The 12,396-nt window shown below is 46.3% G+C and overlaps 1 protein-coding gene across 1 annotated transcript in view; it reads right to left on the bottom strand.

Moving 5' to 3' along the window:
• The window catches only part of Simc1 (SUMO interacting motifs containing 1), a 38,057-nt gene that overhangs the window by 11,332 nt on the left and 14,329 nt on the right, over positions 1-12,396 (bottom strand). The window contains exons 3-7 of the mRNA XM_048334319.1: positions 11,357-11,589; positions 10,146-10,215; positions 8,145-8,299; positions 5,134-5,286; positions 1,978-2,106 (exon numbers count right to left, since the gene is read on the bottom strand). Of these exons, the coding sequence (XP_048190276.1) occupies positions 1,978-2,106; positions 5,134-5,286; positions 8,145-8,299; positions 10,146-10,215; positions 11,357-11,589 (740 nt within the window). The remainder of the gene's footprint in view (positions 1-1,977; positions 2,107-5,133; positions 5,287-8,144; positions 8,300-10,145; positions 10,216-11,356; positions 11,590-12,396) is intronic.

Here is a 12,396-nt window from a genome sequence, read left to right as displayed (position 1 = left end):
TGCTTCCTGTGGGCAGGGTAGAATTAGATTTCTTCATGAACAACCAACTACCGAGATGAGAGACCTGACACAGGACACGTTAAGGAAATACATCAGACTTAACTATGAGAAGAAACTAAACCGCCACTGGTGGCTCATCCCTGTAATTGTAGCTGCTCAGGAGGCTGAGATCTGAGGATCGATGTTAAGACTTAGCTCCAATTAACCAGCAAAAAGTTGGAAGTGGCTGGGAATATGGTTTAGTGGTAGAGTACGCCCTAGCATGCATGAAGCCCTGGGTTCAATTCCTCAGTACCACATACACAGAAAAAGCTGGACATGGTGCTGTGCCTCAAGTGGTAGAGTGCTAGCCTTGAGCAAAAAGAAGCCAGGGACAGTGCTCAGGCCCTGAGTTCAAGCCCCAGGACTGGAAAAAAGAAAAAGAAAGCTGGAAGTGGAGAGTTTGTTCATGTAGTAGAGTTACCAGCCTGGAGTATAAAAACAAAGCAAGACTGCAAGGCTCTGAGTTCAAGCCTGGTAATAGTACAAAAAAAAATTAATCAATGTAAGCATCCAGTTTCCCTCACATTGAATGGTCAAGAGCTCATGGAGCCTGAAGACCAGAGGGGCCTGGATGTCCAGCCCTCCCTCTTCCTCAGTGTTCCACAGTGCCCAGATGGAAGGAAAGGTGCTTGAACTCCCTTGACTCACAGACATTATTGAGTATGCAGATACTCCCTAGGACAACTACAAAAAAGTCAGAGAATAGGTGAATTTATTAAAGTTCAAAGGGATTTTTTGGGGTGGTGGTGGTGGTGGTTGTGGGGCTTGAACTCAGGGCCTGCGGGCTGTCCCTGAGATTGTCAGCTCAAGACTAGTGCTCTACCACTAGAATCTCAGCTCCACTTTTGACTTTTTGCTGGTTCATTGGAAATAAAAGTCTCATGGACATTTCCTTCCCTGCTGGCTTTGAACCATGATTCTCAGATCTTAGCTACCTGCGCATGTAGGATTACAGGCACGAATCCCTGGTTCCCAGCTTAAAGTATCTTTTAGTATAATTATGTTGGGTGGTCAATTTTTCCCTTTGGAGAGAATTTTAAACGTAAACTTTCGCTTAATTATTTTTGTCTATTTTAAGTCTAAGTTGAAAGGATGAATTATGTGCAGATCCATTTGGCTATTCATTAGCTAAATGGAGATGGAAAAGAACTTTAGCCTCTATTTAGGGCATTACTGCCAGTTTCCAAGAAATTGCCCTCAATTTGCAAATAATAACAATTAGGGATCTCCTTCAAATGGCTAAAGGGGCTATCCAGTACTCGTTCTTTCCAATTAGAGTTCAGGGTTTTATCTTTTGAAATTGTTTCCTGTACGTAGAATAGACAAGAAAGTTAAGGTATAAAAATGATTGTCTAAGGCTGGGAATATGGCCTAGTGGCAAGAGTGCTTGCCTCGTATACATGAAGCCCTGGGTTCAATTCCCCAGCACCACATATATAGAAAATGGCCAGAAGTGGTGCTGTGGCTCAATGGTTGAGGGCTAGCCTTGAGCAAAAAGAAGCCAGGGACAGTGCTCCGGCCCTGAGTACAAGCCCCAGGACTGGCAAAAAGAAAAAGAAAAAGAAAGAAAGAAAAGACTGTCTATAATTTCTCTGTCCATCACTTTGACAATAAATTAATAAAAGAGGACTTTCTATAAGCTCTTAATTCTATTTTATTTTCTTGAGTGCCTGTATGGGGGCTTGAACTCAGGTTCTGGATGCTGTCCTTGAACATTTTTGCTCCAGGCTGGTGTTCTACCTCTGGAGCCACTTTTCCCCTATCTGGCTTTCTGGTGGTTCAATGGTAAGAGTCTCGTGGATTTTCCTGCCTGGGCTGGCTGTGAACCACGATCCTCAGATCCCAGCCTCTGGAGTAGCCAGGATGACAGGCGTGAGCAACCTGCAGGAAGTATTAACTTGGTTTTAAAGATAACCAAGAAGGAAGCAGACTCACCTCTGACTCCTCTTGGGAATGTCCAGCACAAAGCCAAACATCATCTCGGCAATCTTGTTGGAGCTGCAGGTGGGAGTCCTGTCAACCTCCACAGCGATGGACAGCATCCGCTGAAGCTGGCACACGATCCTGGGATGGAAGGTGGACATGGTGAGTGGCAAGAGCTGTGGGGGAGCCCCCCCCCGCACCATCCAGCCAGAACAATGGTACTCTGGGGACTGTCATGGAGAGCCACTCGAGCCTTCTGCATGCTTTCCTTGAACAAGCTCCCCTGCCCTCGTCTCTCTGCCGGACAATACTCTCTGAGCCCCTTAGGACCTGGGAGAGGGGCTGGGAATGTGGCTTAGTGGTACAGTGCTTGCCTAGCATGCACAAAGCCCTGGGTTCGATTCCTCAGCACCACATAAACAGATAACCCAGATGTGGCACTGTGGCTCAAGTGGTAGAGTGCTAGCTTTGAACAAAAAGAAGCTCAGGGGGGCTGGGGATATGGCCTAGTGGCAAGAGTGCTTGCCTTGTATACATGAGGCCCTGGGTTCAATTCCCCAGCACCACATATACAGAAAATGGCCAGAAGTGGTGCTATGGCTCAAGTGGTAGAGTGCTAGACTTGAGCAAAAAGAAGCCAGGGACAGTGCTCAGGCCCTGAGTCCAAGCCCCAGGACCAAAAAAAAAGTTGAGGAAAGGTTGCTGATGTCTCCCCTCCCCCCGGTCCCCTCACGTTTCAGGAGCGGCGGCGGAAGAAGACATCAGGGAGATGCCTGGATGTTTGAATGGATCTCAAAGGATTTAATTGGGAAGGGTTTTATATAGCGGTAATGGCAGGAAAGGAGGGGGACTGGCCAAAGGGCCACTCATATGCTAAAGACCGTGTCCATCAGGTGATGTCATGAAACTTCCTTTGTGGGCTGGACAACCCCTATCATGGTGGCACCCACATGTTTGCCTCCCCCAGGGGTGGGGTCTTCTCTTCTGGTTGAGGCTGGAAGGTGGGAGTGGCTAGCTTTAACACTGTCCCAGGGATGGGGAAAGGGCAGCGTCTCGGGAGCTCTTGTCGCCCTTCCCCCATTAAAGCCACAACTGAGTCCCCAATTCAAGCCCCAGGACTGGCTAAACAAAAGAACGTGGGGAGTTTTTAAATTCAAAAACAGAACCACACAATCTCAGGGGCTAGAGAACACTAACCAATGCCTACTTTATCATCTGTTTTTTGTTATTTTTTAAGCTATTCCTGGCTCTTGAATTCTTTTTTGCCCAAGGCTATCACTACTACTTGAGCTACATCTCTACTTCTGTCAAAACGATAGTTTAAGCTGTGCACCAGTGGCTCCTCCTGCCTTTAATCCTAGCTACTCAGGAGGCTGAGATCTGAGGATCATAGTTCAAATCCAGTCCCAGCAGGAAATTCCCTAAGTCTCTTATCTCCAATTAACCACCTGAAAACGAGAAGTAGTGCTGTGGTTCAAAGAGCCCCAAGAGGCTACAATAGTTTATTATGAGAATAATTGCAGAATGTCAACTGGTATTCTTCCCCATCTGATCTGACTGTAGGCTAGAGCTAATTTGATGTGGCATCAGGAACCTGGGCAAGGCTTCAAAAGATGAGCTTAGCATGGTATCAGCTTCTTTTAACTTTTTTTCTTTTTTTCGCTGGTCCTGAGGCTTGAACTCTGGGCTTAGGCACTGTTCCTGAGCTTCAAAAGAAGCTCAATACTAGTACCACTTCTGGCTTTTTCTGTAACTAATTGAAGATAAGATTCTCATGAACTTTCCTGCTTGGCTTGGCTTTGCACTTCGATCCTCAGATCTCAGCTTCTGAAGGAGCTAGGATTATAGGCATAAACTACCAGTGCCTGGCAACTCCCCTCCGCACCCCCCCATCCCCAACGGCTTTTCCTTCTTAAATGTTTTGCTCACAATTGGTACTCTACCACTTGAGCCATGCCCCTGGCTTTTTGCTAGTTGGTTGGAGATACGTCTCTTGGATTTGTATGCCTGGGCTGGCTTTAAACTGTGATTCTTTGATTTCAGCTTTCTTTTTTTTTTTTTTTTGGCCAGTCCTGGGGCTTGGACTCAGGGCCTGAGCACTGTCCCTGGCTTCTTTTTGCTCAAGGCTAGCACTCTGCCACTTGAGCCACAGCGCCACTTCTGGCCATTTTCTGTATATGTGGTGCTGGGGAATCGAACCCAGGGCATCATGTATATGAGGCAGGCACTCTTGCCACTAGGCCATATCCCCAGCCCCTCAGCTTTCTTGAGTAGCTAAGTTTACAGATGTTAACCACTGGCACCTGACTAACGTACTATTTGTGTCATAAGAAATGTTTGTATTTGGCTAGGAATGTGGCTTAGTGGTAGAGTGCTTGCCTAGCATGTATGAAGCCTTGAGTTCCATTCCTCAGTACCACATAACAGAAAAAGCCAGAAATGGCGCAAAAGCTGGAAGTGGCGTTCAAGTGGCAGAGTGCTAGCCTTGAGCAAAAAGAAGCCAGGGACAGTGCTCAGGCTGAGTTCAAGCCCCAGGACTGGCAAAAATAAATAAATACTTAGGGATTTAGTTTTTTTGAATAACAAGTTTAGTATATATGTAAATATGTATGAATGTGTGTGTGTGTGTGTGTGTGTGTGTGCACGTACACACATGTGTATTTGTATCAAGAATGGAATTTGAATTTAGGGCCTCTTGGTTTTGCTTAGCTCTATTGCTCAAGGCTAGCACGCTACCACTTGAGCCACAGCTAGAGTTTTGAAAGTTCACCTTTAAATGACTTTTTTTCGTACTAGTCCTATGGCTTGAACTTAGGGCCTGGGTACTGTCTCTGAGCCTCTCTATGTTCATGGCTAGCACTCTACCACTGAGCCATTGCTTCACTTCCAGCCTTTTGGATAGTTTAGTGGAGGCAAGCATCTCACAGACTCTCCTGCCCAGGTTGGCATTGAATGATCCTCAAATCTCAGCCTTCTGAGTAGCCCCTGGTGCCCAGCTGTTGTTTTCTTTTTTAACCACCCAATTGATTCTGGGAATTGAACTCAGGTCCTTATGCATTTGAGGCAAATACCCTACCACTGAGCCATATTCCTGAGCTATACTATGTCTTGCTGTCAGTGTTTCACGAAGCTTCCCTGGAGGACTGGAGTATTGTGCTTGTCTCTTACAGCTGGTTGGTGTTCTTGTTCAGGTTCAGCTGGGGAGAAGGGTGGTCACTGCTGGCCTTGGAGATTCCACTCCCGGAAGAGGTCTGATTCCCCTGAGTGGGCGGGGTGAGGCCATCCTCTGTGACAGCCTTGACCAGCCACTTGATGACATCTCTGTAACGGGAAGAAAAGAGAGGTTTGAACTTCTGCTGCCACATGGGCTCCCAGACCCTGAGGCTTTTACCAACCGAGACTTTGTGGTTCTTTTCCCTATCCAAGCAAGTCTAATGGAAAGTCTCCATTTAAATACAGCCTGCAAAAAATTACTATAAAAAATGCAATGTGGCTATGAACAGCAATTCTCATGGTGGATTTTATTTTGAGTTTGTCCTTACGGACCAAGGCCTTGGGGTACATGGAAACACTTAGAAGATTCTAGGCTTTGATGTGGGTACAGGTTAGTAAACGCTGACTACAGAATTAAAGATGACCAATTAACTGAGCAAATGAGGTCAGTGTGTTGCATGTGAAGGATGATGTTTGATCCAAGTCTGTGACTTTGGGAAAGTGATAAATTTTAGTTGACTTAGTAACTGAGAAAGTATGTCAGCAGTAAAATGGCCACGTCAGCTGTAAAATGGCCACGTCAGCTGTAGAAGAATCTTCCTAGTTCTGAATATAATAAAAAAGAAACAATTAAAAAAGTGAAGAGTGACAGCAGCAGGTTCTTCGAGGTGAAGGTGAAATGGGTAAATTAAAGTAAGGCATCCTAGCTACTCAGGAGGCTGAGATCTGAGGATCATGGTTTGAAGCCAGCTTGGGCAGGAGTGTCCGTGAGATTTTCCAGTGAATCACTAAAGCTGGGATGGAGCTGTGGCTCAAATGGCAGAGCACTAGTCTTGGCACAACAGCTAGGGACAGCACCCAGGCTCTGAGTTCAAGCCTTACAACTGGCACCCAAAACCAAAGCAAAAACACAAGGGCATGTGGCAGGTGTAGTGATGTATACCTTCAGTCTCAGGCTACTTGAAGGCTGAGGAAGATTTTATTGAGGTCAGGAGTTTGACACTAGCAATATAGCAAGACTCTATCTAAAAACCCAAGTCAAACTGAAACCAAACAAAAAATCCTCAAAAGCCCAAATCAAACTAAGTGAGCAAGGCAATAAACTGACAAAGAAAGGGACAGGACAAGCAAACAAAACAAAAATCCAGAGTTGGAAACAGGTAAAGAGAATGCTCAGGTTTAAGAGTGGCAAAGACCACCACCCCAGAGTGAAGAGGTTAAAATGTTCTAGCTCAGATCTCCCAAGAAGAGATGGATGGGACTTCCCAGTGCAAATACACATTCTGATCGCAGACTGAGACCAAGCAGAAAACTGAGGGTTTGATTTCCGGTAAGAAATTAAACTAAAAGTAAGGCAATTACCACTCTCAGAAAAGCAAAAGACCATGCATACTAGAAAAAGCAATCAGTACACTGTTATATTCTTGCCTCCCACGAATGGTCATTGTTATGGTTTGAATAAGAAATGTAACCCCAGTGGTCGTATGTATTGAATACTTGGTCCCCGAGTGGCTGTGCTAATTTGGGGGGATGGTGGAAACTACAGGAGGGAAGGCCAGGCTGGAGAAAGTGGGTTTAAGTGGAGAGGACTTCAGAGGTTACATCTGCTTCTTCCCTCCCTCCCTGCTTCCTGTTCACCATGAGGGGAAGAAGCTCTTCCTTCACACCCCCCACTGCCATGACGTCTGTCCTTCCTTGTCTGAGTAACCACAGAATGAACCTCTGCAATGTGAGCCTCATCAATGCTTCTTGCTTGGTTGCACAATGGTGGCCCCTGCCTGTAATCCTAGTCACTCAGGAGGCTGAGATCTGAGGATCGTGGTTTGAAGCAACCCTGGACAGAAAAGTCAGTGAGACTCTTATCTCCAAGTAGCCAGCAAAACATCAGAAGCGGAAGTGTGGCTCAAGTCATAGAGTGCCGGAAAGCCAGTAAGAGTGGGAGGTCATGATTTCAAATCCTAGTACCAGCACAAACACCCTAAAACCGAACATTTTATATACATGAAGGCTCCCATCTGGATCTCACAGAGTGGTCTGTACAACAGTTAATTTGAACGACAGTCTAACCTTCCTGAGAGTAAAGCCACCTGAATGATGGTGACTGCCACATTGTTGGTGCAGAAAATGTTTATGATTTCCTTTTTCTTTCGGTCAGTCATGGGGCTTGAACTCAGGGATTTCCTTTTAAAGCATCTTGTGATGACTATTGACCACAATAATTTACCTACTATTCTCAAGCTGTGTGGTTTATTCTGTGTGTGTGTGTGTGTGTGTGTGTGTGTATGTGTGTGTGTGTGTGTGTGTGTGTGTGTGCTGGCTGTAGGGCTTGTACTGAGACTTGGTGATCTCCTTTAGCTTTTTTGTACAAGGATGGCACTCTATCACTTGAGCCACCCCTCCACTTTGGGCTTTTTGGTGGTTAACTGGAGATAAAAGTCTCACAGACTTTCCTGCCAGGCTGGCTTCAAACTGTGATCCTCTGTTTTGTTTTGTTTTGTTTTTTGCCAGTCCTGGGCCTTGGCCTCAGGGCCTGAGCACTGTCCCTGGCTTCTTTTTGCTCAAGGCTAGCACTCTACCACTTGAGCCACAGCGCCACTTCTGGCCATTTTTTGTATATGTGGTGCTGGGGAATCGAACCCAGGGCCTCATGTATATGAGGCAGGCACTCTTGCCACTAGGCCATATCCCCAGCCCCCAAACTGTTATCCTCTGATCTTAGCCTCCTGAGCAAGCTAGGGGTGAGCAACTGTGCCGGGTCTCATTTTGACTGTCCACTTGGTTGCCCTACGCAGTGCCCAGGAGAGGAGAGAGGACAGCTCTGGCTTTGTTGCTTGAGAGCCTTTCTAGGGCTCAGTGTGGCTAGACAAATGGGAGCTGCCAGAACTGTGGGCAGGGAGTGGAGCCTGGCTGGAAGAAGCAGGTTTCCGGCTGGCGCCGGCTCACTGCTGCCACCTGGTGGCTGGTACCTGACATTGTGGGGCTGCTTGTCACAGGAGAGTACAGTGTTGGCGATAGACTGCTGCAGGTGATGCCGCTGCCTCCTCAGCGTCTGCTGGAAGTCATCTTCCAGGGTCTGCACTACGTAACGCAGAAACAAGACTCTCCCGGGCAGAGTCTGACCCTGTGAGAGAAGAAATGACAAGTTAGCCTATCTCCTTGGTCCCTGGATGAGGCTAAGCACTGACCTGTCAACCACAGAGGCTTCTGGAAGAAAACAGGTATTCTGAGTCATTGTAAATGAGGAAAGACAGGGAGACTGCCAAAAGAATCACACTCTATCTACAACGTCTCAGAAAACCGTGCGCATGTGGTATACATGCACTGGTACTAGGGTATGAACTCAGGGCTTTGACACTGTGCCTTAGCTTTTTTACTCAAGAATGGCGTTATACCACTTGGGCCAAACTTCTACTGGTAGCTTTTTGCTGGTTCATTAGAGGGTAAGTCATACAGATTTTTCCTACCTGGGCTGGCTTTGAACTGTGATCCTCCGATCTCAGCCTTCTGAATAGCTAGGATGACAGGTGTGAGCCGTAGGCAACTGGCCCTATTATTATTATGCTAGCACCAAGGCTTGAACTCAGGGCCTCTTGCTCCCTTGGCCTGCTTTGCTCACAGCTGGCGTTCTATCACTTGAGCCACACCTCCAGCCTGGAGGTTTTCTTGGGCTGACTCAGTGTTTGTTACGGTTTGAATAGTCTCACATCTTTGTCCAGATCAACCTAGAACAAGATCTTCCCACTTAAGTGTTCCCACATAGCAGGGATGAGATGCACCATCACACTCAGCTTTGTAAAAGGGTTGTGAGGGGGCCTTGCAAACCTTTTGCCTAGGCTGACCTTGAACATCCCTTCTCCAAATCTGCTTCTCCACGAGCCCAATTATAGGCACAAGCCACCTTAATCACTTCAAATGCACAATCCAGCACTGTTGTGCTTTCAATATGAAATGGTCTTCTGTAGGCTCAAGGGCTGAATTCTTGATCCTTCACTGGTGCTGGTATTTTGGGAAGTTCTGGAAATGGTAGGAAGGGGTTCACCAGGGCATGCCTCTCAAGAAGGGTATCTCTTGTTACTGACCCCTTTATCTGTCTCTCCTTTCTGTTTAGCACTCAGAGTTTCTCATCCCCCACTCGCAAGCTACTAGCTACATTCTATTTTCTTTTTCTTTTTGTTGGTTGTGGGGCATGAACAGTGGGCCTGGGTGATGTCTCTGGGTTCTTCAGTTGGTTAGTGCTCTACACTTGAGCCATAGTGCCACTTCTGGTTTTCTGGTTAATTGAGGATAGGAGTCTCACAGACTTTCCTGCCTGGGCTGGCTTTGAACCATCACTGACGCTCTACATTCTATTTTCTGTTTCTTTCTTTCCTTCTTTCCTTAGTCAGTCATGGGGCTTGAACTCAAGGCCTGGATGTTGTCCCTGAGCTTTTTGCAGTCAAGGATGGTGCCCCATCACTTTGAGCCATAAGTCACTTCTGGTTTTCTGGTGGTTAATAGGAGAAAAGAGTTTCAGACTTTTCTGCTACCTTTGAGCTGAGATCCTCAGATCTCAGCCTCCTGAGTAGGATTATAGATGTGAGCCAAACAGCACCTGGCTACTTTCTATTTCTATTACTAGTTTGAATTCAGGGCTTCATGCTTGCTAGGCAGGTGTTCTATTTTAAACCACCCACCTAGCCCCACTTTTTGCAGCCTTTTTTTTTTTTTTTTTGCCAGTCCTGGGACTTGAACTTAGGGCCTGGGCACTGTCCTTGAGCTTCTTCTGCTCAAGGCTAGCACTCTACCACTTGGGCCACAGCACCACTCTGGCCTTTTCTGTTTACGTGGCACTGAGGAATCAAACCCAGGGCTTCAGGCATGCTAGGCAAATACTCTACCAGTAAGCCACATTCCCAGCCCTCTCGTCAATTTTCTTTGTAACTAAGTCTGACTGAGCAAAAGATACAACTTCCTGATTATCATGTTACCTCTTCCTCCATGACATAGGTGAGCAGTTTCCAATCCCACTCCACAGCCTTGGCATTGGCGGGATGCAACCTGAAATTCAAGCAACATCCATTAGAATTCTGGCAATTTCAGTGGGAGAAAGGATAGGGATCGGAAGATGGGTCCTGACCTGCAGGTACTAGACCACATCAGTCAAGCTTTACCTACCAGGAAGCCAGGATGAAATGTGACTTGTGGAGTTAATCATACTATTCTACTTATCATTTCAGTGATTGGTCCAAAACACTGGCTCATGTTTCAGGCTAAGCCAATCCTGGGTCCATTTCAGAACTACTGTGTTATTATCATAGAAGTGGACACTCCCATCCAGAGTATCATAAAAGCTTGTGGCTGAGGGCTAACTATGGGAAACCCAAAGGCAGAATAAAACAGATCTACAAAATAAGTCCTGGTAACCATTTTTGAGCACAGAAGCAAGTAACATCTATTTTGTGTGTGTGTGCTGGTACCAGGACTTGAACTGAGGACCTTGTGATCTTGCTTAGCTTTTCCCTGCAAGGCTGGAACTCTACCACTTGAGTCATACCTCCACTTATGGCTTTTTGCTGGTTAATTGGAGGTAAGAATCTAATGAACTTTCCCTCCCTGGCTGGCTTTGAACCGGGATCTTCAGATCTCTGCCTTCTGAGTAGCTAGGATCACAGATGTGAGCCACTGGTTCAAGTCACATTTGAATCCTAGGTTTCTATTACACTAAGTCACTGAATTATCTTTCTGTCTCTCTGGTACTGGGGCTTGAACTCAGAACCTGTGCACTGTCCCTGAGCTTTTTCATTCAAAGCTGGTGTTCCACCATTTGAGCCACAGGTCCACTTCTGGCTTTTCTGGTAATTAATAATTAGAGATCAGCCTCACAGAGTTTCTGCCTGGGCTGGCTTTGAGCTGTGATCCTCAGATCTCAGCCTCCTCAGCATCTAGGGTTGCAGATGTGCACCACCAAGTCCTCTCAGTACTAATTTCTCTTTCACCACTTAAGACAGTTTTGCTGGGGTTTTGTTGTCATGTCTATCTAAATAACTCTTTAAGAATCCCTTGCTGCCATGTGGCTCAGGGGGTCAGAGCACCTGCCGAGCGAGCACAAGGCACTGAGGTTAAGCTCCAGTAGCACCTTAAAAAAAATCTGATCACCCCCCCACCCCCAAGTCCCGAGAGCCAGTGTTAGGGTACGTACTGCTGGATTTTCATGAGCAGCATGTAGGCCTCCTTGAGGACATCCACGGTTTCGGAGCCACTGAGCAGTATCTTCTGGATGATGTGAGCCACGATATCTCTGGGTGGGTAGTGTTGGGGCGACACAAAGTCCATCAGAAACTGCACGGTCCCCAGTGGAAAGTTCTCTTCAATCGTGTTGGCCACCATTCTTAGTCTTCGATTAGGGATGGGTTCTAATTTTTGACCCTTGCTCTGTGGACATTAAAAAAAAAAAAAAGAAATCAGGATAGCATCTCATAGGACATAAAACCAAGAGGTTCTGGAATAGGTTGAATGAAGACTGCAAAGAAGTCTGTCCATCCATCCACCCGTTCATCTATTTCTTGGTATGGGTACAAGGCTGGAACTCAGGGCCTGGGCACTGTACCTTAGCTTTTTTTTTAATCTATCTATCTATCTATCTATCTATCTATCTATCTATCTATCTATCCATCCATCCATCTTTATATCTCCATCTACATCTGTCTGTCTATCTATCTATCTATCTATCTATCTATCTATCTATCTATCTATCTATCTATCTATATCTCTATCTACATCTATCTATCATCTACCTACCTACCTAGTTTTGGTATGGGCATGGGCTTGAACTTAGGGCCTGGGTGCTGTCGCTCAGCTTTTTCATTCAAGGCTGGCACTTTACCATTTAAGCCACAAATCACTTCTGGCTTTTTGGTGGCTCATTGGGGATAAGAGTCTCATGGTCTTCCCTGCCTGGGCTGGCTTTGAACCATGCTCCTCAGACCTCAGCCTGCTGCCTGCTGAGTAGCTAGGATGACAGATAAGTGCCCCTGACTATCCTATGTGATCTGGAAGGTCTAAGGGCACGAGGAAGATAAAAGACACAGGAGCAAGACAAGGACATGACAAAGATGTTAGGGAGTCAGACACATGAGCACTTTACATCCATCTCATCAGTGACTCCCACAAAGCTAGGAAAGCTCAGGCTCCCACAAATGGATTCATAGGATAGGCTGATTTTTAAATGGGAAGCCTAAA

Source organism: Perognathus longimembris, chromosome 25 (genome assembly GCF_023159225.1).
Source record: "Perognathus longimembris pacificus isolate PPM17 chromosome 25, ASM2315922v1, whole genome shotgun sequence".
NCBI classification, from domain to species: Eukaryota; Metazoa; Chordata; class Mammalia; order Rodentia; family Heteromyidae; genus Perognathus; species Perognathus longimembris.
Note: the sequence above shows the minus strand (reverse complement) of the source record. Positions and strands in the feature narration are given on the sequence as shown.